Source organism: Lutra lutra, chromosome 9, assembly GCF_902655055.1.
Source record: "Lutra lutra chromosome 9, mLutLut1.2, whole genome shotgun sequence".
NCBI lineage: Eukaryota > Metazoa > Chordata > Mammalia > Carnivora > Mustelidae > Lutra > Lutra lutra.
In genome coordinates, this window is record NC_062286.1 from 87,118,818 (window position 1) to 87,144,445 (window position 25,628).

The 25,628-nt window shown below is 50.2% G+C and overlaps 1 protein-coding gene across 2 annotated transcripts in view; it reads right to left on the minus strand.

The window, feature by feature from the left end:
• Positions 1-537: 537 nt before the first annotated feature.
• The window catches only part of UXS1 (UDP-glucuronate decarboxylase 1), an 89,836-nt gene continuing 64,745 nt past the window's right edge, over positions 538-25,628 (minus strand). For both annotated transcript variants that reach the window (XM_047745618.1, XM_047745619.1), the window contains exons 10-15: positions 18,006-18,125; positions 11,471-11,514; positions 7,873-7,933; positions 5,516-5,573; positions 3,515-3,618; positions 538-1,407 (exon numbers count right to left, since the gene is read on the minus strand). In XM_047745618.1, the coding sequence (XP_047601574.1) occupies positions 1,276-1,407; positions 3,515-3,618; positions 5,516-5,573; positions 7,873-7,933; positions 11,471-11,514; positions 18,006-18,125 (519 nt within the window). In that variant the 3' untranslated portion in view covers positions 538-1,275. The remainder of the gene's footprint in view (positions 1,408-3,514; positions 3,619-5,515; positions 5,574-7,872; positions 7,934-11,470; positions 11,515-18,005; positions 18,126-25,628) is intronic.

Below are 25,628 nucleotides of genomic sequence, written 5' to 3' on the forward strand. Positions count from 1 at the left end.
GAGTCTGGCTTACCCTGGGTGGTTATGGAAACAGGCATTCTGCGTAACTGCTCAGGCTCTCCTGGTGCCAGGTCAGGCTCTGTTGCTGTCGTGCAGAGCCAGCTGGCTTGGAAAATGCAGTGGCCTGAACTCCCGGCATTGTTCTCCCATTTATTCCAAAATGAGTATGAAAATCCTAATGCAAGAGCTTGAAAGAATTCTTAATGAAAGCAAAAGCTCTCAAAGTTTTCTCTCAATGTGCCTCGTTTACAGATTTTACAACAAATGGCCCTTCTTTTTCTCCATCTGCTCTGTGCTGCCAGGGAAGGACATAAAGCGATTCAAACCCTGAGTGGGACCAGAAAAGTCTCTCCACGCAGCAGTTAATGATATGCAGATTCAGCCTCAGGAGCAGAGCAGTGCTTTTAACACCCACTCATCAAGTTACCTATACCCGCCTGGATGTTTTCGGAGTTTTCCTTGAAATTCTACGGTATTTTTTTCAGCAATCCGACAATACGCTGTGCGAAGCAGAGAGCCAACCTTTAAAACTGCCAGTGTGTTCCAATATTTTATTAAAATAGCATATTTAACCACTTTTAACCAAGAATACGTTAACTTTGTCCCCCCACCCCCGCCCCAAATACGCAGCACAACACAGTAGTGATTTCAAATATCCTTGATCGTGATAACCAACGGAAGTATTTCAAAGTCAAGTTTGCAACTAAAAACTAGACCTTGGAAAAATTCTGAATTAAAAGAAACATAAAGCTCTCAAACAGAATTCTTTAATCTGCCTGAAGAATAAATGCCGGTGTGTCACCCACCTGACAATCCTGCCAAATTTTTTGTTTGTTTGTTTTTGTCCTTTATGCATAGTATAATGTCTCATTTATAAGTACCCACTTTTATAAATAAAATTGGCATTTTTCACCCCATTTAATGTTCCTTTTCAGCTTCACAAAGAAACCAGTAAATAAAACTGTCAATGACAGTCACGACATATGCTCTCATAGCAAGATAAAAAACGTGAAAATACGCAAAGATGCATCTACCCTATTTTACATAAAAAGACAGATTTTAAAAAGTGCAAGGCAAAATTTGCAGTTTTCTGAGGGGAGTTTTTAGGCACATCCATTTCTTTAAAGCAAGCTTCTGAATGAAATTCCAGTTTGTTCTTCATGACACCTGTTTAAGTCTTTCTTTAAAAAAAAAAAAAAAGAAAAGAAAAAAGAAAAAAAAAAATACATCCCATCAAGTGTGAAACGGAATCTCCCGTCCCGAGAAGTGAGGTTTTCAGTTATGGCGTGTCCGTCCTTTTTTTATCCTTGCGGGCTTTGGTTTGGGGATGTATTGATTATTTGCCTGGTACTCGAGTTCTTTACGGAAGTAGTGGATGGCTTTGTTTAAACCTTCTTCCAGCGGGACCTGTTTAAAGAGAAGGGGAGACAAGGTCACTGTTGCAGGAAACGCCAGACATCCCCGGGGCTTCGCAGGAAGAAGTGCTGACGAGTGCTCTGCCCTCTGCAGAGACACTCAGAGCAACGCGGTAGGCTCCCACGGCATTGCGGCTCGCCGGGAGAAGGTCCTGCCAAAGCTGCTTTCAGAACGCACTGGGCGATTTGACAAATTACACCCCTGACGGACAGAAGACAGGCTCTCATCCCCAAAGACCATGAACTACCTCTTGCTGATCTGGGGTCTATCCAATTTGAATCAACCACAAAGAACCCCTGAAAATAATGCCTGCGAGTGTGTGCCTTTCTTTCGGAAGTGTATGATGGAGGGAGGGTGCCTTGGGAAGCACCTGTGTGACCCCCACACCTCACTCTCCCACGGGACCTAACAGACCAAGTCTGAGAAGAAGCTATGACAACACCATGGAAGCCCACAGGAAATCCCAACAGCTGCCCATGAGAACAAGGGGAGAAGTCGGGAGCGGAGCACTGCCAAGGGCTACCTGGAACTGATGGGGGAGAAGGCTCTGTTACCTGGACGGGGGTGATGGTTTCATGGGTAGAGAAATACATCAAAACTTACCAAGTTGTACATTTTAAACAGGCAGTTTGCTGTACGAATTGGCCTCAACAGTACCGTCAGAAAGACACATATGGAAGAATCAGGATGGATATACGACTAAGCACTTCCTTGGACAAGATCCCTCAAAAATCACTAATGAGCTGGAACTAGCAGGAAGAGAAACTAGTGGTAGAGGCCTCATCTTCTAAATGTGTTAGAATGTTACACATCGAAACTCCAGAACAATAAAAAACCTACATACCTCACTAAGATAAAAGCAATAGTTACTACATAGCGAGTGTGCATTTAGCTTTTCAAAAAATATTTTGTTTAAAACATAGGGGCTCTACTTACAAAAGGACCCATGGCAAATGCCTTCTCAAAACGAACATGTGCACTTGCTGCTTTGTGCGGAGGGAGTTCTTGGGTATGGTCTGGGCGTGACCATATTTTTAGTGCACTTGACAAATCCCTGTAGCCCTCAGATCTCTCAGAGCTGTAGTTCCCAGGATAAAAAAAGATCAGACTGGAACTCTCGAGTCCCTTTAAGACCCAACACTGTGGGATTCCATTCACTTAGCTCTCTGGAGGGCAGCAGAAGAGAACACCTCAAAACAGGACTGTGGGAGCTTTTTGGTATATGGACCATGTTGGGCTCAGGGTCTTGAACAAGTGTAGGGCGAGGCTCTCTCTACACTCCTCTGACCAGTCAGTCCAGAGACAGGCCATCCCAACAGAAACTCAGCTGTCCTGAGTCCCCTCCCAGAGGGGTCAATGACCAGGGAGCACTGACTCTCGCAGCAGGGGAGGGCACTAGACATGGACACCAGGTACATCATCACTGGCTCTCTCATCTCCCATCTGTTCTTCTAAGGGCCCATTCACCATTCTTAAAAATCACTTACTGTCCTCGAAGAGGACGACATGCCCCTCTTCCCTATTAAGACGGTATTTAAGCCTAATTCTTATGCTGCCCCTTGAGTAACTTATGCTTCCCTGGGTATCTCCCGTATCCACCTGAGGGACGCACGCTACTCTCGCTGCATTTCCCCGTAGGCTACAAGGAGTCTAACTTAGTCTAGGAGCAACAGAAAGGTATGGAGGGTCACTGCTCCCTGGCCTATGGTGTCTCACCCTTCCAACCTGGTGTTCCACCTTCCTGGGAACTGGGGTGACCCTGCTCGCCCCGGTTCCCATAGCAACCTCGCCCAGCCCTGCATGTCCAAGGACATCCTGGGCCGAGTGGAGACTGGCAGGTCAGTCAGGGCAACCAGAGAGCACGCGGCCATTGCCCGAGACACTTCTCTCACGGAGTAAGCCGTGTGCGTGTGCAAGTTTACAAAAGCAGACTCCACAGTGGGCTCCCATGTCCCCGTCACAGAATGAGACACGCAAAAGGAGAAGCCACAGAACAGGCTGGAGAAAACCCTGCATCCTGTCCGCCTAAGCACACTAGCGCCTGCAAGGACCTGTCGTGGGCCTTTGTCAATGGGACAGTACAGGGCCCTGCACTCACCACGGGCTCCCATGCCAGCATCATCTTCGCTTTTCTGATGTCTGGTTTTCTTTTCTGTGGGTCATCCTGGGCTTCTGAGAGAAACTGAATCTCACTTCCACTACCTGCATTAAGAGAAAAGAAAGGTAAGTGAAGCACAAACCACTCCAGGTGGGGACTTTCACTGTAGTCCTCAAAGTGAAACCCCCTCCAGGCAGTGAACAAGGCTGTAGGGGACAGAACGCATTTCCCACGGAGCCACTGAGTCACACGGGGGACCGGACCTCTGGCCCCAAGAGAACTGGGTAAGAGGCAGTCACTCCCGAGGGAAGGGCAGGGCTCCCTAGCTGCCCGTCCCCAGGCAGACCACCCACCACCAGCTAACACAGCAGGCACATGCACAGAGCTAGACTCCAAAGTCAGTAAAAGTGGCAAATGTTGTGTGTGGTCACCTGTGAGGACAATGGCCCGAGGGAGCCACACCTGAGGCAGTCATGCACTGCAGGAGCCCCTGGTCCAGAAGTGGCCTGTCATCTTGTTTAACCAAGTAGAGAGCAGGAGGAAATGACCGTGGGCCAGTTCCTGGCTTATGCCTTACGGAAGACCTAACCCTTTATACACCTGCAGGTGGGAGTTCTGAGCCACGTAAGGTGTCTAGCTACCCTGCTGCAGAGACCACGTGCAGCAGACAGAGAGCCTGGCTTGTCCAGCATCCTAGTGGGGCCCAGACCCTGCTGGCCAGCAGAAGGAAGCCGCGCAAGGGACCACCGGCAAAGATCTGCAGGAGAAACCCCCAGCGGAGGCCAGCCCTGAGCACAGAACCACAGAAAACACAGCAGTTGCTATTGTAAGCCCCTGCAGTTTAGGGTGGATTGCTACTCAGCCTGTCACAGAAGCACAGTTATTATTAATGCCTGAGGATCTTATCAAGATGCAGATTCTGATCTGGAAGATACAGGTGGGGTGTGTGATTCTGCATTTCTAACAAGCATCTGGTGACACCAAAGATGCTGGCCCTGGCTCCCCACTAGGGGTAGAGGTTTTGGATGGCCTAGATCCTGGACAAACTGTTACCTAAGCACATCCCTGCCTTACCTAGGATGAGACAGGCAGACCCAGAGTGGGAAAGCTGGGGAAGCAAATCTTGGGGAGGCTGCTGGGGCGACACGATTCTGCAATTTATGACTGAGGAAGACCAGCCCCCTTCCTGTCCAAGTGTCCAGAGCTGATAAGAACATGCTGGTAGATGACAGCTCCGAATCAGGAAGGACAGCCCCGAAGAATCAACTCAGCTGAGCAGGGGTGTGGGCAAGCAGAAGGTCCTCCATCAGGCTTACCCCAGTCTAGCCTAGGGAGCCACACTCCAATCTGGTTGTGTCCTGTATCAAACATCTTGATCAACCATGGAAAACAAAGCACCCTCCCCAAGAGCCAGACTTCCCAGAGCTCTAGTAAGCCTGCTGACGTGACAAAGGGCTCACCCCGCGTGCATGTGCAACACGAGGGCTGTCTGAAACACACAAGCTTCTCATGACTTTCAGAGCCCACCCCTGGGGTTACTCCCAGTGTCTACGCTGCCGCCAACGTGTCACGGCCAGGTTGGCCAGCACTGCCAAGAACTTGAAAGTTGCCAACAGATTCCATCAGAAACACACAAGCTGGTACTGGGTACCGCTCCCGCTTGGTTCTTTGAAATCTCATTGTCATCACTGCCCATGTTTGGAAATCAAACACTTGTCACCTGTGTGGCACGATCTACATAGTCCCACCTCAAGCACCAGGAACAAATCTACTCCTCCCACTCCACCCCCACCTGCTGAGGTGGTCGTGAACACAACACACCCCCTGCATCGTTACCTTTCCATTACTTAATTAAAGAATCAGAAGACAATTAAGTGTTCCTGATAAAGTTCTGCTTTTTATCCAATTCAATTAGCTTGTATTAATTACACATTTTCTAATCAGGTTGTTATTAGCTGATAGGGTGAGTGCAGCCAATTTCATTCATTCGGTCTTACTTACCAACAAGGCTTTTAATTAACTGAGCAAACTCTAGGATTGTGTGTTCTTCTGGGTTCCCCTAAGGAAGAAACGGTTGCTGGTTATAAGTGTAACAACAGCAGAGACCGCCACGCAAACCCCATGCATGTCTTCCAAGCACCCACGGGCTGACTCCGGCATCTTGGAAAATCGCGAGGCTTCTGCCTCTTCGTGTTTCCTCGGGCGCTTCCTGATCGGGATGATGACTGATCCACCCAGTGAAGGGCTAAACTGTGTCTGGTCCTGCTTTTGTCCTCTAGACTAAGTGTCTGTTGACAAGAATGCCCCTCGGCTAGGTCAGGAGCTTCTAATACGGACACATAGTACATGGCCAAGAGGCAGCACAATTTCCGTATCTAACGTTACTGTAACTGCATTGTCACTTTGCATAGAAGTTTGGGTCTGCAAAACGAGCCCTCATAAGACAATATAATTCCCTCAGGGTGCACTGTGTCAACAAGTTAAGCAGTAACAGACTTGCAAACTTGCACGTGGGAGCAGTAAAGGAACTGAGATGCACTCGGCAGGTGAGGGCTCCGGGGAGCCAGAGGGAAAGCCTCCATGTGGTTTATAGTGTGAGCATGCCCTTAGGGGACATCAAAAAAAGCCATTTTTCTCCTTCCTTGCATCACACAGCGGCCACTGGCCCTCTTCCCTTCCCAATCCAGCTACTCTTACTTGCCACCCCCTCCCCCATCATAAAAGACCACCATCAAGTGTGACAAACAGGTGTCCCACACACGCTGCACTTCCAACTTCCTGGTCTGGCCCGAAGCTGGCAGGGACCAGGTCCTACATGTGAGCACCAAGAAAGGATTGACTTGCAAAGTGAAGTGATGGGAACTTGGGAGGAAGGGGCCCATCTTTGTCAGGGCTATTCGCAGACACTCTTCAGACTTTGGAGAACAGGTTCCTACCAGGGATGGGAGTTCTCAAAGGGCCCTGGGTCAAGGCCCCCTTGGAAAGAAAGAAGGAACCCAGTATCTAAAGAAAAGACTGTGGCTCCTTGGGGAGTGGAGGACATCACTGACAACACCCACATTTCAAAGGGCCTGGAGCAAGAGCCAGTGTGAAGGTGGCATGGCCTTGACAGTGACAGGCAGGTAAGTGCTCGGAAGAAACTGAGGCTCCCAAGACATGTCTCATTCTATTTCTAATTTCATGTTTCTTGAGAAGTACATGAAGAAGCGGTCAACAGCCTGACAAGGGAGTTAAACCTCCACTTTCCTATTTCGTAAGAACTCACTCCCAACTCAGTGAAAACAGATGCGACAGAACATGTTTCCAATTGCTGGTTACAGAGAGAGGTTTCTGAGTAAGGTGGTTTTGAGGAATCAGCAGGCACGGCCACCCCTGTGCACCTCAAAACCTTGTAGGAAGCCAGAGAGGTGGTTTTTGGGAGAAGAACCTGAAGCTGACTCCCAGGTTTGCCAAGGGGAGGGGACGGCTCCCGATACGCTAATGTCAGTGGCCACTGGCAGGAGCAGAACATCTAGAATGATGGGCGGTCTGCTCTGGACACTTCACGTTTTCAATCAGATGGAGTGAAGCTCTTCAGAGGACAGGGAGTGAGAGGGTAAGAGGACTCCAGACATGAACACCAACTCTGGCTGAGAGCTGGGGAGGAGGGGACTCAGAGGGCATGACCCTGCCTTCTCAATCCTTGGAAAGTTACCCAACTGTGGCCGCATTGGGCTAGCTTGAATGGCCCCCACCCCGAGAAGTAAGGCCAGTGGGTAGCTCACAGAGAATGAGATTTCAGTTCTAAATATAAGGAAACGCTTCCTGCCAGTGAGAACTGGCCAGAGACAGAATAAAGTCCTTTGAAGAGACACACGTTCACCAAGCAATACAAGTGCTTAGAAACACGGAGCAAAAGAACCTTACAATCCCTCCAACAGGGAGACTCTGGGGCCCTAGGAAGCCATGAAGGAAGAAGCAACAAAGGAGCCCCGTGCAGGCGGCTGAACTACAGACGTGATCAGAACCTGGGAAACGTTCTTAACCTCCTCGATCTAAAGCTCACTTAATTCTCAGGGAAATCAGATGACACCGAACTACAGAGAAAGGAACGCACACAAAAAGCGTCTATGGACCGCCATCAAAGGCTTCACAAATGGTTAGACCCAAGCCCTTCAGGATGATGGTGATAAACACTCACCCGTGCTGTGCAGACGTGCTACTCCTTGGCACACACAGATCTGGGGTTTCTCCCCCTCTACCATTCAGCAAGCAAACACACGCATGCAAATAAAGCAAAGGCTGCGGCTCTTCGTGGTTTCACAAAAGCACGAAACTCTGGCCTGTTCCGGGGGCGTGGGAGGGGCGGCCGTACTCACCAGGTTGACCGGGCTGCTGACGTTGCTGTTCATGAGAGCCACGAGGCCGTTCACCAGATCGCTGGAAGAGAATGGAAGGCTGGGTCAGGCGCCGCCCGCCGCGGACCCGCGCCACCTCCCGGAAGAGAACCAAAACCCACATGGAAAGCCGATGCCAAAACAAAATCCTGCAAATAAGCGGGGCTGGGAATGCTCAGGTATTCATGGGTGATGATATGAGGTCTGGGATTCGCTCGCAGCGCGTGGGGTGTAGATGGCTAAACGGGAAACGGGAATGGAAGCGAAATGGGCAAGTTCTCTACTTCCGCCTATTTCTGAAACCCTTTAACGACCGAAGAATAGAAATAAAAGAGACAAACGCCCCCAAAAGATGGTGTTAATACAGCTTCTGATGTTTAAACGTGAGCCCACGTGGCTGGTCCATATGAAAAAGCAATGATTAAAAAAAAAAACAACAGTTCCGACCCACTGAAATGAGTGCGCTCCAGTATGTAATTCTCATACTGGTAAATCACAGATAAAGCCAAACAACACAGTGTTGAAATCAACCGGACCGCTGCTCCCTACGCCCTCACCTTCGATTCCCCCCTGAGCCCCCTGCCGCCCCCCCAGACTCCTTGCACGGGACGGACGGCGATCTGGGTGTTTCAGATGAATCGTGACCGACGGGGCCATGGAGGTGAAGAGGAGTAAGCAAACGTTCGCTTACCAAGGTTTGGTTCTTATTTTCAGAGGCTTTTAAAGTGTGGCTCTGTCAAAAAAAAGTTACTTCGTAAAAATGACACCTCACTGCTGCTCACGAGCACGTTCTCTACGTCTGCTTTCCGTCAGCCGTACTTCTCAGAAGGCTCTGAAAGCTCTGTTCTGCTGATCCCAACGCAGTCTGTGCTGAAACCTTCCCTCCTCCTCCTCCCAATACCAGCAAGGAGCAGGCTGCTACGGTCAACTTCAAAACAGAACCTGTTTTTGCTTTCCTTTTTGTCCGAGAAAAAAAATTTGGGGGGGGGGGGATATTTGGCAAACTGTTTTCTGAATTTTTGTTTCTGATGATTGGGTGTTTTAAGGGAACATCCCTAAAGTCCGTTCCAGTCTCATAGGTCAAGCACAGATTCGAGTAACTGCTGACTCCAGAGGACTTTTCTAGAAACGGGCAAAAAAAGTCACTTCATCACGATGGCAGTAATTAGTATTAGTAATTAATAATTAGTACGACATGTCTCTCACGGCACAAGTCTCTGCACATTCGTCAGAAGACGTTAAAAGCTGCCATTCACCAGCATCCACAATCCATTTTAATATGGAAATGAGGGTGGGAGGCATACACATGAAGCCAGAAGACAACAGATTCACACAATCATTCTCATGGGGCGGAGGGGCATAGCTTTTATATAATCGAAATGGCAACTTTTAAGGTCAAAATTGCATAGATCACACCCATTTAACCTGAAGCTCTTTCAAAGTGTCATTTTGACAAAGTGACTTTAAAAAAAAAAAAAAAAAAAAAAAAAAAAGGACAGCATGCCTTTGTTATGGGGATGAGGCTGTAATCTGTCCGGGGAAAACATCAGACACAGTCATGCCAAGATGTGAATGCATATGGTATGGTCACCCGGACCTGAGGAGCCAGGAAATGCCGCTTCAAGGCAACTGTGGATTCTGGAAGCAGTTAACTTAGTGAGGGAACTGGAGATTCAGACATTGTGCACTTTTAACTACAAAATTAATTGTTTCTTAAAAAAAGCCAGCTTCTTAAAACTAACAAAACTGTACATTATCTCAGTGGAGTCCTGAATAACAAAACCAGGAAGTCGGGAAAGCTGTGCGAGCTTGGTACGCCCTAGAAGCACACAAGGGCGCGGCACGCACTGCAGGCATGTTCGCCCCTGAGCTGGGCTGGCGTGCACCCTGTGCATCACTGAATTCTTAACACCTTTTAATTACCAGCAGAGAAAGTCTGCTTTTAAATAAATTTTGCATGTGCTGCCTTTGAAGTCAATGAGCACAGTTAAGGAGAGGGAACTCTAACTGCTCTGCCGTTTACTGCCATCTCTCTGACGCCTCACGAGCTGTCCTAGCCAGAGAAGTTTGGGGACCACCAGTGAGGTGGAACTCACAGACGACCACACAACTCCCTCATGATGTGCACAGACCGGGGGTGGGGGGGTTAGGTGGGCGAAAGTGTGTTATTACGAGAAAATAGTACTCAATACACAAAGTCCAGTTAAGATGGTCCAGATACAGATATGTGACTTGATGCTTTGTCTCAGAGCACATGGTTCCCGGGGTAAGTGCCTTGAAATGAAAACAGCCCTAGAGGGATCCTGGTATTTCCTGGTTAAGTCTCTTCTTGAGATATTCGGACACCAAAGTGTGCCAGTTTTATTTTACCCCCGGGCTTTGCGTCCTGCTTAACAAGACACTCATGGCTGGGGAGGAAAAAACACTGTGATATATGTTTATTCATAGCTTTCTTTCAGACTAAATGTGACAACTGACACTTTTGGGGGAAAAAATCCACAGTGGCTGTTTTAAATTTTAATTAATTAATTTATTATTATTATTATTATTTGCTAGCAGTTCTTTTTCTCAAAGAGACTTCTCCCCAGGATTCTCGCATAATCCGACAGAAGTCTATGTGGTCGCTGTGGCTGAGGTGGCCCAGACGTGCACCGCCACTGCACCACTTCACAGTTACAGGACCCTGGGAAGGCCTCAGGACACAGCAGGAGCAGCATTTTCCAACTGACAGGCATTCCTGGGTATTTACGTTACAAGGTGAAAACACAGAACTGGATTTTACAATGATTCAGGTTATCAGAAACCTGTACAGAATTCATAGTAACAGTGTCATGGGGGGAAATATTTTGTTCTATGCAAGTGATTATAGTGATATAGTTTATATAAACTCTTTTCCCAGAACTCAAACTGCATTTTAAGATGTCACCAACTGAACTAACAAGCACACGAGACTTAGGAGGGTTAATGAGAAAAGGATAATAATTACCACCGTGACTATGAGAAGAGGTTCTCAAATCTATTTTTATCCGCATAAAATCTCATCCACATAAAATCTGACATGAGGACGGTCTACATTATCTTTCCCTTAATGAGGACAATCTCCCCCGCCCCAGAAAGCCATGTTTAAAGTGGGTCTGATTTCACCACCTGTAGGTTTGCTGGGTTTAGATTAAGGACAGCTGTCCAACTGGTGTGAACTGAAATCAAGTCGCTCTCAGGAACTGGGCAAGTTTCCCTAAGAAACACTAGGGGGCAGTAAAAGATCAGCACATGAGTTATAAATGGCACAGACTTACATGTACACTTTTTTTTTTTTTTAAGATTTTAAGTAATCTCTACACAAACCTGGGGCTTGGACTCACAACCCAGAGTTGCATGCTCCAGCAGCTGAGCCAGGCAGGAGCCCCTAAAATTTTACCTTTTAAACAGAGAACCCCAAGGGCTTTCCCACCTGAAAATTAAAATGGACTTTTAACCATGCCATGGTAGAGAGATGCGAAAATAATGCACATATCCAACAGATGCGGGCCGTCGGCTCTGCACCACCTGCCGGAAGCAGTGCGGAGGCCAGCTGCCTTACCTGACGTACTGGAACGCCCTCGTCTGTGACCCGGACCCATACACCTAGGAGGAGAGCAACAGTTAGGCCTCCCAAAAAAGCCACACCGTCATGGGAAAACGGGGTTCCTTAAAACTCCAGGGGCACAGACTGACCTCAGAACTGAGGCCGAAGGGCCAGTGATGCCACAACTCACTCCGTACTTCCGAGTTACGCCCCGAGAGTGGGACAGTGCGTGCACCCACGTACCGGTCTGTCCTTCGAAGTCAGTAGTGGAAGGAGCTGGCATCTGTTACGGTCTTATGACGTGGCAGGGATCACGTTAGCCCAGTAGGGTGACAGACGCACATGCAAGCAGGAGGCAGTACCTAGAACCTGAGTCCTATACCCTGACTGCCCATCAGAACAGCTGGGCGCTCAGTCAGACTAGCCCAGAATCTCTAGGGAGGAGGCGGTGGGCGTCTTGGTACTTGGACAACCCCGGCTGAGTCTCACACGCAGCCAAGTCTGAGAACGACCCAGGAAACTGGACAGGAGACAGGGGTGACAGAAGGAAGGAAGGGGGAGGCCCTCGCGCTCCATTGTGTCCCCTGTATGTTGCCACGTCTCCACGCCTGTACTCAGGTCCTTTCCTCCGCAGACCTCTTGTCTAAATGTTATCTCCTGGTGGCACTTCTCTGGCTCATTCCGCCAGCCAGAATGCAGGGCTCTGTCCTCTGTGCTCAGCCATCCTCCCCTCCTCCAGACTGTGTCACTCATACTTGCTTCCCACGGTGAGCTCTGGGGACAGGCACGGTGTCTGATTCACCTGCGCTCCAGGCACCCCGCATACTACCAGCGCTCCACAAACATGTACTGAACAACAACCTTGTGGGGTCTGCAGTGAATGCCACTTGCTTAGAATGGAGAGACTGAGGCAGAGGCTCTTTGAGGCACTCCCTCACCCTTAAGAGAAGGAAGGAGCCAGGGGATTTTTGTTTGCTTGCTTGCACTGGTGGAAAGGGAGCAGCTGGGAGGAGGGACTGCCTTCTAGAACAGCCTGAAATCCATGACTAGAACAGAACAACACTGGTGCCTCCTGTCACTGGCCACCTGATGCCAAAGAGGAGCCAGACGCCAACAGCTCTACAGCACATACCAGCCCCCAGTGGCCTTGCTTTCCAAGAGGGCTCCCTAGGGCTCAGGCCACCAGATTGGAGAAGCAAATGGGAAGGAACAGGAAAGGGAAGAAAAATATGCCTCATAGGTACCTGCTGCCTTTTTCATTTTTTAAAAGCAGGTTTGGAAGGCTGCTTTTTTTGTTGTTGTTGTTGTTTTTAAGATTTTATTTATTTGACACAGGGGTTGGGGGTTGAGAGCAAGCACAAGCAGGGGGATGGCAGGCAGAGGGAGAAGCAGGCTCCCCGCCGAGCAGGGAACCCAATGCAGGACTTGATCCCAGGACCCTGGGATCATGACCTGAGCCGAAGAGAGACACCCAACCGACTGAGCCACCCAGGAGTCCAGGCTGCTTTTGTTACCTTAATAAGTGTTCACATATACACCAATGTCATAGGGGCATCAGCTTTACCTACTTAGGCAGAGGCCCCCTGCAAGAAGAGGCTGGGGAACGGACTTACAGAGGTTTCTGTCTGTAAGACACAAGTGCAACAGCCAAACTCCGCACAGGAACACTGAAGAAAGGTGAACGAGCCTCTCAGAAGCAGACTCACCCTTCCTTGGCAGTTCTGCCGGAAGCCCACTGCCTAGTCTTGCTAACCCTTCTGACACCTTTGCGCAAGTCAGAAAGGAAACCACAGGTCCACTAAGTAGGAAGGAGGAGGGGAGGTCTGCCCACCACTGCATCATCCTGGAAATCCACCTGCACCTGAGGAGCCCTGCAGGTGGGACACCTGTGTTATTTTCTGTACAACCTCATGACAGATAAGGTCACGAGAGCTCTGAGCACCGCAGCACCCAGCGTCCAGGAGAGGAAAACCTACCGTGACTCCAAGTTCAGGAATCTCTTTCCTCACCCCCTGCATCAATAATTTCAGAACCGCCTGTAGCTCCAGCTGTCAACTGTGGCCCACGGCAAGCTGGCACTGAGCCATTCTCCCGTCTCATTATAAAGCATCAGATTTGGGCGACACCCATCAGCAGCCTGGTGTACGGCATCCTTGACACACAGGTGTGTGCGTGTGGAGCTATGCTTCTGGTTCCCTGCGTGGACCTGCCGTTCCTGGTGTGCTTAGGGTCCCTGAGGGTCCTGACACTCCTCTGTCTCCTTTCTTTGCACCTTCCCACCATGCCTAGCCAGGGGGTCTGCTGCTGTGGGCCGCCAACATTCACAGAGAGCCCACTGCCCGTGCAGAGCAACAATGAAGGCTTGGTGTTAGCTCCCATCAGGCCTCCAAGCTGAGAGCTGAGCCCACAGACAAACACGCGGGGGCAGCGCTCCGTCCCATCGGATGTGTCAGAAGGAACATGACTCAGTGCTGTGTGCTGGCTGAGCCCACAGCCAGGGGGAAGTGAGAGGGCTGCCAGGGTTAAGACTCTGAAGAATCACCTTCTCAATGAAAGGAACAAGAGAATCATGCTGGTGACATTCAGTGGCTTGAATGTCACAAACTGTCAGAGACCCAGAGGGTTAGAGTCTCATACTAGGAAGCCCAAAAAAACTCCTGAAGACTGAATTGATTGGCGTCTGCGGAGGGTTTCACACAGCTGCCTTGTTCCGAGTGTCCTTCTGGGTGGGAGGCAGTGGGGGTGGGGAAGTGATGCCCAGAGGGCCAGGCTGAGTTCAGGTACCCCACACTACCTGACAACATCGCCACAAGGCTTGAGGGGCCTAGAGCTGAGCTGCAGGCACCCGTCGTCAGGGGAAGCTCAGGCTGCTCCCTTCAGGTCCAGAGACTAAAGGCCCTTAGGAGTACCCTTTTGCAGATACCCTGCACAGGAGGCAGCACAAGGAGAACTGCAGGGGAGCACCACAGGGGAGCACAGAGAGCATCACAGGGAGCTTCCCCAGGAGCATAGGGAACGTGGAGGGAGGAGGGGGCGGGAGGCATGGGGAGTACTGTAGGTCAGCATGGGGAGCACTATGCCAACCCCAACCCCACAGCTGGGCCTCAAGTGCCTCCATGAATGACGGCCCGAAGTTAGGGATCACTTCCAATACCACAATGCAGATACAAAGGGTAAATAAGATGTAGACTTTGGTCTAAGAAATATGGTTTCTCCAAAATTTCCCTCTAGAAAATACAGCAAGGCTTTTTTAAAAGATACAGACTGTGACTCAAACCCCAATTCTGTCACATCTGGAAAAATTCACCTCAATCAAGTTGTTCTCTCTCATCTGCAAACTGGAATAAATCACGATAAGGTGATAAAACAGAATTAAACCATAATGCTCACACGGGTACGCATGCACGAGGGCTTTCACTGAGTGGTGAACTCCCGTCTCTTCAAAATATACTTAATGAGCTAGTTCTCCCTGAACCGTACCATCTATTTTCTAGACCTTGTAAACGAGAACAGTTTTTTGAGCTTCTGTGCGCTCAAGCTCAAGTATATAGCTTCTGTGCGTGACTTGCAGAACTCAGCAAAATCCTCCCGGAGTGACCCTGACAGACCTCTGTGACTCAAGATGTGGGGACAGGCCCAAAGAATGAAATCTGCCCTGAGGTAAGATAACAAAGGGCTTCAGGAAAAAGCAGCTGGAAGGCGAGTGATGACAGTAACCCAGCTTGGAAAAGGGAAGGCGGGACACTGAGGGGCCATGACAGAGGTCTTTAGGTTTGGAAAGAACGTGCTGGAAACAGAGCAGGAAAAGAAAGGATGGATGGACCTCCTTATTCTCCTTCCTTGCTAAATTAAACCAAGTGTTCCCGAAGCGGAGCTGACTGAGAGTCACGACACATGGCCCCCTCCTTCAGAACTTCTCCACAGAGCCGTCTGACAGAAAGAGATGCCATCTTAACGGGACAGCAAAGGATGAAGGGTGAGCGGCTTCATCAAAACATTGAGGGGACACAGAACTCTGTGTGACAAGAGGGACCACGCATTTCTGAAAGGCCTCCCTGAGGACTCCTGCCACCAGAGGCGCCTAGAGAAGATGAAATGCGGCATGTCTTGGACTAGCTGCGGCCCTGCCCAGTACCAGCCACCCGGCTCCTCGGTCCCCGGCAACGAGGCGACAACACATGAGTTATCACCCGCTGCCCACAATGGGTGCTTTCTTGGGCGGGCCCACCTGACCCTGACCCCGGGGCCCTGGCTGCTACCCAGGAGGCAGTCAGTCAAGAAGCCTCAGAAGGCTTTTAACAGTTTGCTCTGCAAACAAAGCAGCTCTGATGGAGGGTGCAGGAGAGTTAGTGAGGGCAGTGGCTAAAAAGGCTCCGGGAGTGTCCCTGAGGGTGAGGAATTCTCTACCAAGCAGCTGGGCTGCAGGAACACTTGGGACCCAACAGCAGGCAGAAGGGGAGCATGGATGAGGGGGGCAGCTTCGCCTTGCAGTCACACTACGAACACTGCTTCTAGAACAAGCCCCAGAGCACTTGTGCTCCTCAAAAAGGCCAGCGGCCACTATAGACCCAATCCTCAGCTTGACCAGCATTTATCACATGTTGCCTGGGTGCCAGGGACCCTCCTGGCAGCTGGGGACACAGCCATGAATGAAACCAGTTCCTGATTTCAAAGAGGGGGATTGGGGGGCTGGAAAAATAGTATTTCAGGCGCTGAGAAGTGGAAAACAACAGAAGGCATGGTTAGGAGGGGTAGAGTGGTGATTGGACATCATCACGTACAGAATGGCCCAGTGCTCCCCTAATGAGAGGATGTCTGAACAGGGAGATGCCTGGAAGGAGCATGCTCCTGGGACAGTTGGGAGCAGGGTGCTGAGCTGACAGAGCAGCAGGGGCGAGTCTGGGGTGCAGAGGGGGGCCCGTGAATCCTGCTCCCAGCAGATGGGAAAGCCCCCCAGAGCCGGTGCTTTTCTTTAGAGGCCCCCTGGCTGCTGGGTGAAGAGCCCCTGACAAGGGGAATGAGTGGCTAGGAGGCTGAGGCAATAAACTGGGGACGCATGGCAGTGAGGCCTGGGGGAAACTGCGGAAGAGGTGGACAGGGCCGGATCCTGGATCTTCTTAGGGCGAGACCACCAAGCTATATACCACTGCAGCAATATGTGGTGTGAGAAGGAGAGAAGTCAGGGTGACCATGGCATGGCCATCTGCAGGCCCTGAGGCTAGCAGCTGGTAGGGGGAGGGGAGAGCAGGAGTACGACAATAGCACAGTGAGGTGGGGTTTGGATTCACCTCTCCCCTGCGAAGTGTTTGGCAAAAGTCGCCTAGAGCGTGTATCTTACCCTGGGGTGTGGTGGGGGGGGGGGGGGGGCAGACCATTTTGTAACAGGCTAAGCTTTTTGTTCTGAATTGGCCTCAGGGTAGCTAACCCACCCAAGAAGAAACGAGCACCATGGAGAACTGTGATCAAGAGCGGACACCGTTGGCCACCGTCTGGCCACGTGAGCTTGGGCGACTCCTCTAGCCTCTGCGCTTCAGTCTCCCCATCTAGACAATGGGCTAATAACAGAACCCGGGCCCCACACATGTGCTGTGAGCACTGAGCGAAGTGAATTAATGGACGTGAACATCACTGACAGAAAACAGTAAACTTACTCTACCGAGAGACAGACAGGCGGATGCATATGGACGCAGAGCTGTAACTTTCGCCTTTGGAATCCACTCAGCTGATGAGCAAACCCTCCTGCAGTTTTTGGAGTAACAAGATGGGAACAAGCCCTAGAGGACGCAGAGCCCAGAGGGCTGTAAGAGGACGCGGAGGCAGACGGGAGGAGGAAGAATGAGAAAAGCAAGATAACAGAGGAGCTGGAAGAGGAGAGGAAGAAAGCACCAAGAATTCAGCAAAACCAAAGAAAACCAACCAAACTGAATCAGCAAATCCTTCGTAGAGCAGGAGAGGGCCACTCCTCCCCGAGGAGGGGACAGGGGATGGTGGGGACGTGTGTGGAATGGGCTGCCCACCCCAATGTACCTGAACCACTGACCCTAGACTATCAAGGTCCAGAACTTGGGCTCCAGAAGGCTTGACTGAGGTTGACTGTGACCAGCAGAGGGCATGCTTCTGGGCATCACCAAGAAAACCACCAAACCCTGCCCCAGACACCTCACTTCTCAGCAACCTGAGGGGTTACCAAGGATACACATGGCCCTGGCTACAGCTCATGGGCCAGGGGAAAGTCTGGAAAGGTCTTTGCCAGAAGGCTGGTGTGAGCAGATGCACACGGAGGCCCGGTCTGTATGCGCCAGGCTGCAGCCCATGCACTAGCAAGGCCACCAGGGCTCCGTCGCTCCTCTTCTGGATTCCAGCCCTGTGCCTTCCCTCCTTGTCACCAAGGGAAGTGGGATGGACCCAAGGCAAACGGGCAACCTCAGGAAAGTGAATGCCCAAACCAAGAGGCACTGCTCCTTTGTCACTTGCTGGCAAACGGCCAACTCTTTCTCTACCCCACCCCGACCCCGCACCCCTCTACCCGTACTCTGAGGCTGGCACCTACCGTAAGCGGCTCTCCCTGCAGCGCCTGCAGGATGAAGTTGCTGACGACCCGGCCATCGTTCATGTGCATGCGTGGCCCAAAGGTGTTGAAGATCCTGGCCACGCGCACTTCAACGCCTTCCTGGAACAGGAGAGGAGGGGGTGGGATGCATTCATTTCACCTTGTGTTTCTGGCGCCTGGACCGTAAATAAGTCTGAAAACGCCCTGCTTTTCGCTCCCAGATGAGAGAGGCTTTCTGGCTGTGTCTATACGACACGTTCACTAAGAAATCTGAGCACTGCACAGAGTTATACCAAACTCAAATGTGTCCCCGATTCCACCCCCATCAAGCCACCGGCAGAGAACCTGAGAGGCAGCAAACAGTACAAAGGAAAGAAATGTTTGCTGAACACTTTTTCCCCAGTAAATAAATATGTATTTCCCAAATAGGACCATGCCGTGCATACTCTTTTATAATCTTCTTCACATGGTATTTTGCCCAAATTTACCAGTCAACAGTGACTTTAAATGTCAATGAATGTTTAGTAGCTGATGCAAAGAAAAACAAGCAAGGTCTTTATCCTGGAAAAGGAGGGACATACACGCATTCTTAAAGAGGCACACTGCCCTACACCCCCCATCTGTTCCAATGGGAAACAGACTTGTTTTAGTGAAAAACTAAAGACAATGCAGCGACCCCTACAGGCTACTGGCTACAAGGTCCGGAGAGATGGGTGCCAACATTGAGAGCAGCTGTCTCTACGTGGTTGGATTATAGGTGTTTATTTTCTTCTACGTATTTTTTAAATCTGTTTTTGTTACAATAAATATGCATTCCTTTCGCATCAGGAAAAGTATATTTCAAAATATGTAACAAGGAAAGTAGGCTTTTTAAACCCCCAAAGCCTTCTTGAAACTCTCTCATGCAACTGTTAATTTCACAGGCTGCTTCTTCATGAACCAAAAGTTTACACACGTTTTTATCACACTCCGAACTGGTGGACCTTCACAGTGTCCATGTGTCTGATCTGTTTCACCCATCAGACTAGGGACGTGCATTTTCCAGGTGTCCGAGGGCAGGCAGGATGGCAGGGTGAGGCCCAGGGGCTCACGTGCTCTCCAGCCCCACTTTCCCTAGCTCTGCCGTACTGCACTTGGGAGAGGAGCGGTACTGCCCTCACAGAGGCTCACAAAAAGCCAGTCCCCTGCATAACCCTTGGCACGGGCCTTGTAGTGAGAAGCAGTAGTTGCTACTGTTGTCTCTACTCATCCAGAAAGTTTTCTTTTCTAATTCTACCGCTTCAGGTCTGGCACAGGCTGGGATCCGAACGACTCAATGAACACGGCTGACTAAGCACAGACTTTTCCATCGGTTTAATGAGTGAGAGGTGACGAGGTGCAGTGTCTCAAGGACCCATGCGGCCTCCGTGTGGTTGGAGGCACCCGCTGGCCACCTCTGCCCCCAGAAGCCGCATCTCTGCCCCAGCTACTAGACAAACACGGGCAGTTTTTATGGGCACCAAGATCTGAAACGGTCGGGAAGCACGGATCCAGCATACAGCTAGCTCACTTCTAGAAACCAGACGGCTATATTTTTGCTGATTCCTCCCAGCAATGCATTATAATGCTCCTGTGAGCTATTCAGAGTTTTAGGATTAAGGTATGAACTATAATCCTAGGTCCAAGATTAAGTCAACTTGTTTCTCTGCTGGACTACCCAGAGAGTCTTTCCAAAACGGGGGGTGGAGACAAAAGGAGAGATCCTGATCCCAACAGAAAAGAACTCAAAAAGCATCCACCTGTGTTTAATTGTTAAGATGCAGAAAGAATTAGAAGTAGACAAATAGGGTGTTAGTCCGGAAAAAGACTGGAAAAACCTCAACAAATCTACAAGAGTCAAACCAACGTGCCCAGCAGGAGGAAGCTCGATGAGCTACACGAGATTGGCAACCAATCAAATGCTTTCCTCCTCTGGACTTCGCTGTCCTCCAGAACCACCTTCCAGAACATGGCCTCACAGAAGCTGCATTCTGCAGACATGAACTGGCCAGTGTACGTGGACTTGTTTGTTTTGGTTTTCCCATTTGAACTGTGAACTTAGGCGTTACAGGACAACGTCTCAGGACCAGCACAGCTGCTGGGATAGCCGCCATGCTTTTCTGACCACTCCAGCTCTCAAACTCAAATGAAATAAACATAAACCCAAGGCTCCCTCAACTTAAGACCTGCTCTCCTCTCACACTCTGGCATCTCCTAGAGTTTGTGTACTGCTTCATCAGGACACAAAGGCCACCCCCATTCAGCATGCACAGTTCAGCAGCCCTCATCCCCTGGGATCCTGCAGGGGCCCCAAGTAGGAGGGCAGACCCGTCAGCAGGTACTGGCACGGACGCTTATGGTGGCAGCCCAATGGGTGTTCACATCCACACTTGGGAGGAAAGTATAATGACTCGCCATCTCAGGCCTGAAGAAAGGGTCAATGTCTGACCCAAAGACTGCTTCCCTGAATGAAAACCCAGTAGGTGCCCAACAGGCGGTGATGTCTCTTCAGGAAGACCCTCCTCTGCAGGACCAATGAGCAAACACATGCACCAACTCTTTATCTCACAGTCAACGTTCCATCTGCTGGGGGCAGGGTCCTGCCGACTACCGGGCTGGTGCATCGGAGTTTCCACCACGGCACAAGGCCAGGTCTCTGCACACTCGCACACACAACACTGATTCAGGAAAGAAGTGCTGGTCATTAAGAATGGTTGGGTTTCCGGGGCACCTGGGTGGCTCAGTGGGTTAAGCCGCTGCCTTCGGCTCAGGTCATGATCCCAGGTCCTGGGTTCGAGCCCCGCATCAGGCTCTCTGCTCAGCAGGGAGCCTGCTTCCTCTTCTCTCTCTGCCTGCCTCTCTGCCTACTTGTGATTTCTCTCTGTCAAATAAATAAATAAAAAATCTTTAAAAAAAAAAAAAAAGAATGGTTGGGTTTCACTGTGTCTGTGGTTTTGTCCCGGGTGGGGATCAGGAGTCATTCATTCACTTATGATTCCAAGCACCAAGAAGTTTTTATGAAGCATCAGGATAACTCCTCCAAGTTTGAGGCACAGCAACATAGAACATACAACCAGAAGCAACTTCAGAGAAGACAATGCTCAGGGTGCCACTCGAGTGAGTGTATGTCAGCACACATGGGTAAAGAGCACGTGGCCTGCCTGATAACTGGGCTTCAGAAACAGTGGCCAGGCTACAATATTATACAACCCCAGCTGGGTGAGCTGCCATCAGAATGTCTCCTGCCCTATTTCTAGTGCCCAGGAAGGGGGAGCAGTTCGGTAGGCAGGCCTACCCACTGATCAGCCAACAGTAACCCAAGAGATACAGTGATGTTTAGAACAAAGACTCCCCCCTCCCCAGACATCTCCAGAGGACAGAAATATTGCCCGCAGGGATTAAATGGGCTAACCCTCAAAAGCTCTCTTTCAAATGCAATCATTCCTTGGTCAGTACCGTCTGAAGCCATTGGACCACACAGTATGATCACAGTCCCTGTCTTCACTATGGCAGGTACCGGAAAACGGAACACAGAGGCTTCGAGTGGGGAGGGAGCAAGTGCTGACTGTCACCCCCTCCGTGGTGCAGGCAGCCTGCCCTGAAGGGGATACCTAAGGCAGGGATGGGGTCAGAGAAATAACAAAAAGGGCTCCCAGGTCCAACAGGCCTAACTTGGTGATGCTTCCATAATCTTCCCCATGCACTGGGAGAAGGCCACACATCACAAAACCAACAGGACCCTGAGACCGTGAACACTGAACCATGTAAATCCCCCATGGCCTCAACTAAATGCATCCTAATGGGGTCTGTTCCCTCCCTGGGGAAAGGACGGAGGCCACTACAGAACACAGAGCAATCCTGCTGAGCATGGTTCTCCAAGGTGCTAAAAAGCTGTAATCCACTCTCGGTGGTGGCACAGGGACAAGGCCATACCAGGTCAGGGGACAGCAGTTATGTGTCCATCTGGCAATCTCTCTCAACAGCCCTGGTTTGGTCTTAACCATCAGTCCAGAGTGCTCGCCACGCAGCAGGCTAGGCCAACACTCACACCGGGGCCAGGAGGGGTCAAGTACTCCTCTGCCAGTGTCTAGGTGTGGAGGGCAGGTGCTCAGTGAGCAAGCGGCAGAACCGGCAAACAGGGCAACTCTGGGACGTCACCCCAACGGGTGAATACCACCTTCAAACATTTGACTGGAGAGCTGCTTGCTGAATATCTACTTTTTTGAACTAAAATAAACATACCAACTATTTAATTTTTTAAAAGTATTCTGATGCCAGGAGCACCTGGGTAGCTCAGTAGGTTAAGTCACTGCCTTCCGCTCAGATCATGATCTCAGGGTCCTGGGATCAAGCCCCAAATCAGGCTCTCTGCTCAGCAGGGAGTCTGCTCCCCCCACCCCCCGCCTGCCTCTCTGCCCACTTGTGATCTCTCTCTGTCAAATAAATAAATAAATTTTTTTTAAAAAAAGTATTCTGATGCTGGAAGATAAAACAAAACCCTTGAGACCCCCGAACTAGATGATTTCTGAGTTTTCTGGCTTTCTGCTCTGCTAGTCTACGGTTTTATGAAGGGTGGCTTGTTTTTCAGACCCAGCCCCGTGGGTGGGCCACAGACCCCAGACAGTCCTACTCACGCAGGGCCAGGAGCTCACATGCACACCAACCACCGACCACAGCATGCAGACTAGTCCCCACATTTATACAAGTGCCGCAGCCAAGGGCACAGAGAAAGTGCACTTTAATTGCTCCCAGCCAAGTTCAAAGGACAGGTTTCTCCTGGTATCCGAAAGTCGCACGTTCCTATGAAACCCTTCAGAAGCAGGAATGACATATAAAGGAGCAATCACATCAGCTTCTATGGAAAAAATTCTGAGCTTTCCCAGACCCCCAGAATAGCCTCTCTTAGGGCTTTTCTGATACTGCAGACACATCTTGCTAACATGAACAGCATCAGTCGCGATTAAGCTCAGATGCTCACAGACACGCAGGTCAGAGCTCTGACACCTGGCACGATGCTAAGTGGGGTTCCCGGGGATGGGGCGCAGGGTGTCACCACCTTGGTAACAGCTCACTGCAAAACAAACTTTGAACACTAGCTTCGCTTTTCGCGTATTTTTGTAAAGGTGACAATCCTCTTTGGTTCCATCTCATTCCATTCCCTGGAAGACTCACAGGACCTTCTCTTTCTGTGAAAGACGTGTTTGGAAACGTGTATGTGGGACAGATTTTTCTGGGAAATCCAGTTCTATTTCAAATACGTTAGGGTATTTCCATACATGAAAATGAACTCAGAATTCCGAGAATCCTTTGGAAAAGGGAAAATCTTCCTTTAGATCTTCAGAAAAGTTCTTTAGAAACAGATCCTTAAAATCTTTAGAAAAAGATCGTTCATACCTCTTTTCTTGACTACATTCTTAATCCTTATACACTGGATTTATTCAGAGTAAGATAAAAACCGCATAATATGCAGTCTTCACGATGAAGTGACAACTTACACTTAAGAAAGATGTGTCATGTATAAAAAAAAAGAGTTAAAGTTATTAAAATAATTAATTAAAAATATGCCAAAGGATGATGGTTTCCCATTCTCGCTGGTCATTTTTTTTTTTTTCATTTGTTTCCAGACACACAGCCTAAATTGTACACCCAAAGCCTTGAATCTATCCTGCTATCCCGAAAGGCTGAATATTCTAATTATGAACAGAGCACGTCACAACACCGTTCCCCGCTAGCTACCCACACTGTTCTAAGAAGCAGCTGGCAATTTCCAAGTAAACCTGTGTGGACTACTGGCTCTAGGTGTCCTCACTGCCCATGGTCCTTCAGAGGAGCACCAATGTCCTTGGACTTGCAGCTGCATCTTCTCTAGGTGAACCAAGCTTCCTCACCTGCAATGCCCCACCAGGGCCACTGGCAGCTGCGCAACCAGGTGTGGCAAACTGCGCTTACTAGCCGAGGAGCTCAACCCAAGTTTTGCAGCTACTTTCCCATCTGTAAAATGGGCGACCCACCCACTACCTTAAAAGGGTCATAAGAATGAGGTGAGGTTCAACAGATTTGCCCTATAGGCTGAGCCCTAACAGAGGCCAGTGCCCCAAAGGCACTCCTCGCCCACAGGGTCCGGGTCCTCTGCAGCACCCACTGCAGCCCGGCACGGCACAGCCTCCAGACTGCAGGGCACCCTGCTGAGCGCTCAGAGTCCAGAAGGGCTACATCCACTAAGAATGAGAGCAGCAAAGTTAGAGTTCTGAAAATCAGGCACTTTGGGGTGGGAACCCCAAAGAGGATCTAATTTGCCCCAGACCAGGCCATTTCCACAGAGGCCAACCCTGACTACCCCCCAACCAGGCCACACCCAAAGGGCCGACATTGACTCCCCAAGACCAAGCCACACCCAAAGGGCCAACACTGACACCCCAAGACCAAGTCACACCCAAAGGGCCAACCCTGCCCCCCAAGACCAGGCCACACCCAGAAGGCCAACCCTTACCACTCTAAGGCTAGGCCACTCCCAGAGGGCCAACCCCATGTGGGCAGGAGGTGCTCGACCCACTCTTTCTGGTAGCTAAGACAAAATCCTGAGTAAAACATTTGTTCTAATGATGTAAATGTTTACATTCTCACAGTCTTCACAGGGTGGTGTTTATTTTCCTAAATTTTGTCCTTATTTTCATCTCCAGATAGGATTATGGGTAACAACTTCTCTTCCTTCCTACACATGTGTGTTTTCTTACTGTCTGTTCCTGCCATAGAGCAGGAACGCAAACACCTCTCAACCACAGGAAATGCAGCCATGTTTCTTTCCTCCTCCTCACCAAGGGTCCAGACTAAAGACAGAGAGAGCACCCCAAAGGGGCCTAGTCTTGGACCCAGGGCTTTCCCTATAAGGGAGTATAGTATTTGTAAGACAAATACTAGGGGAGGGACGGTGGGAAGCCCGTGCTGTGCCTTCCTCACAGGCCTCTTTAGAGCTGTGATTCAGGCAAGGTCCCAGCGACCTCTGTCCCAGCCCACCACCCTTGACCATGCTGTCCCCACATCAAGAGACATAACCTCCATTTGTCTGCTGGGCCACCACCAGAACTAGAAATGATGTGGTCCCTCCCTGACCTAATGGCCATGTCAAAGGAGCAGGAGCAGTCCTACTGCATCACATCAGGTCAGAAGTACCAACTCACCACAAGGGGCAGGTGGCATTTCCAGACAGCAGTGACCAGAACACTCCCCCAGGCAGACGCGAGTCCCTGGGCAGGTGTGCTGAGCAGTGTGATGAGACTGGATGGATCTACAGATACCAGGTGCTATCGGCCTAGACCCCAAGCTCCTCAAAAAGCACAGAGCCTTGCTTCCCCAAGGCTTTCTCAGACCTAGGACCATCCATGCACTGCTCCCACATGCAGAGCCATCAGTGTCCCAGGAAGAACCCAATACTGACTTGACCACCATGTGACTCTCCCATCCACACAACAATCATCTGTTCCGGCCTCCTGTACGTGAAGCACATGCCAGACATTCCACAGCAGAAGCAGTAGTCCGGGGAGTGACTGTCCTTCCCAAGGACAGCCCCTGCTATGCAGGGACACCCTTGTGTCGGCACTCTTATCA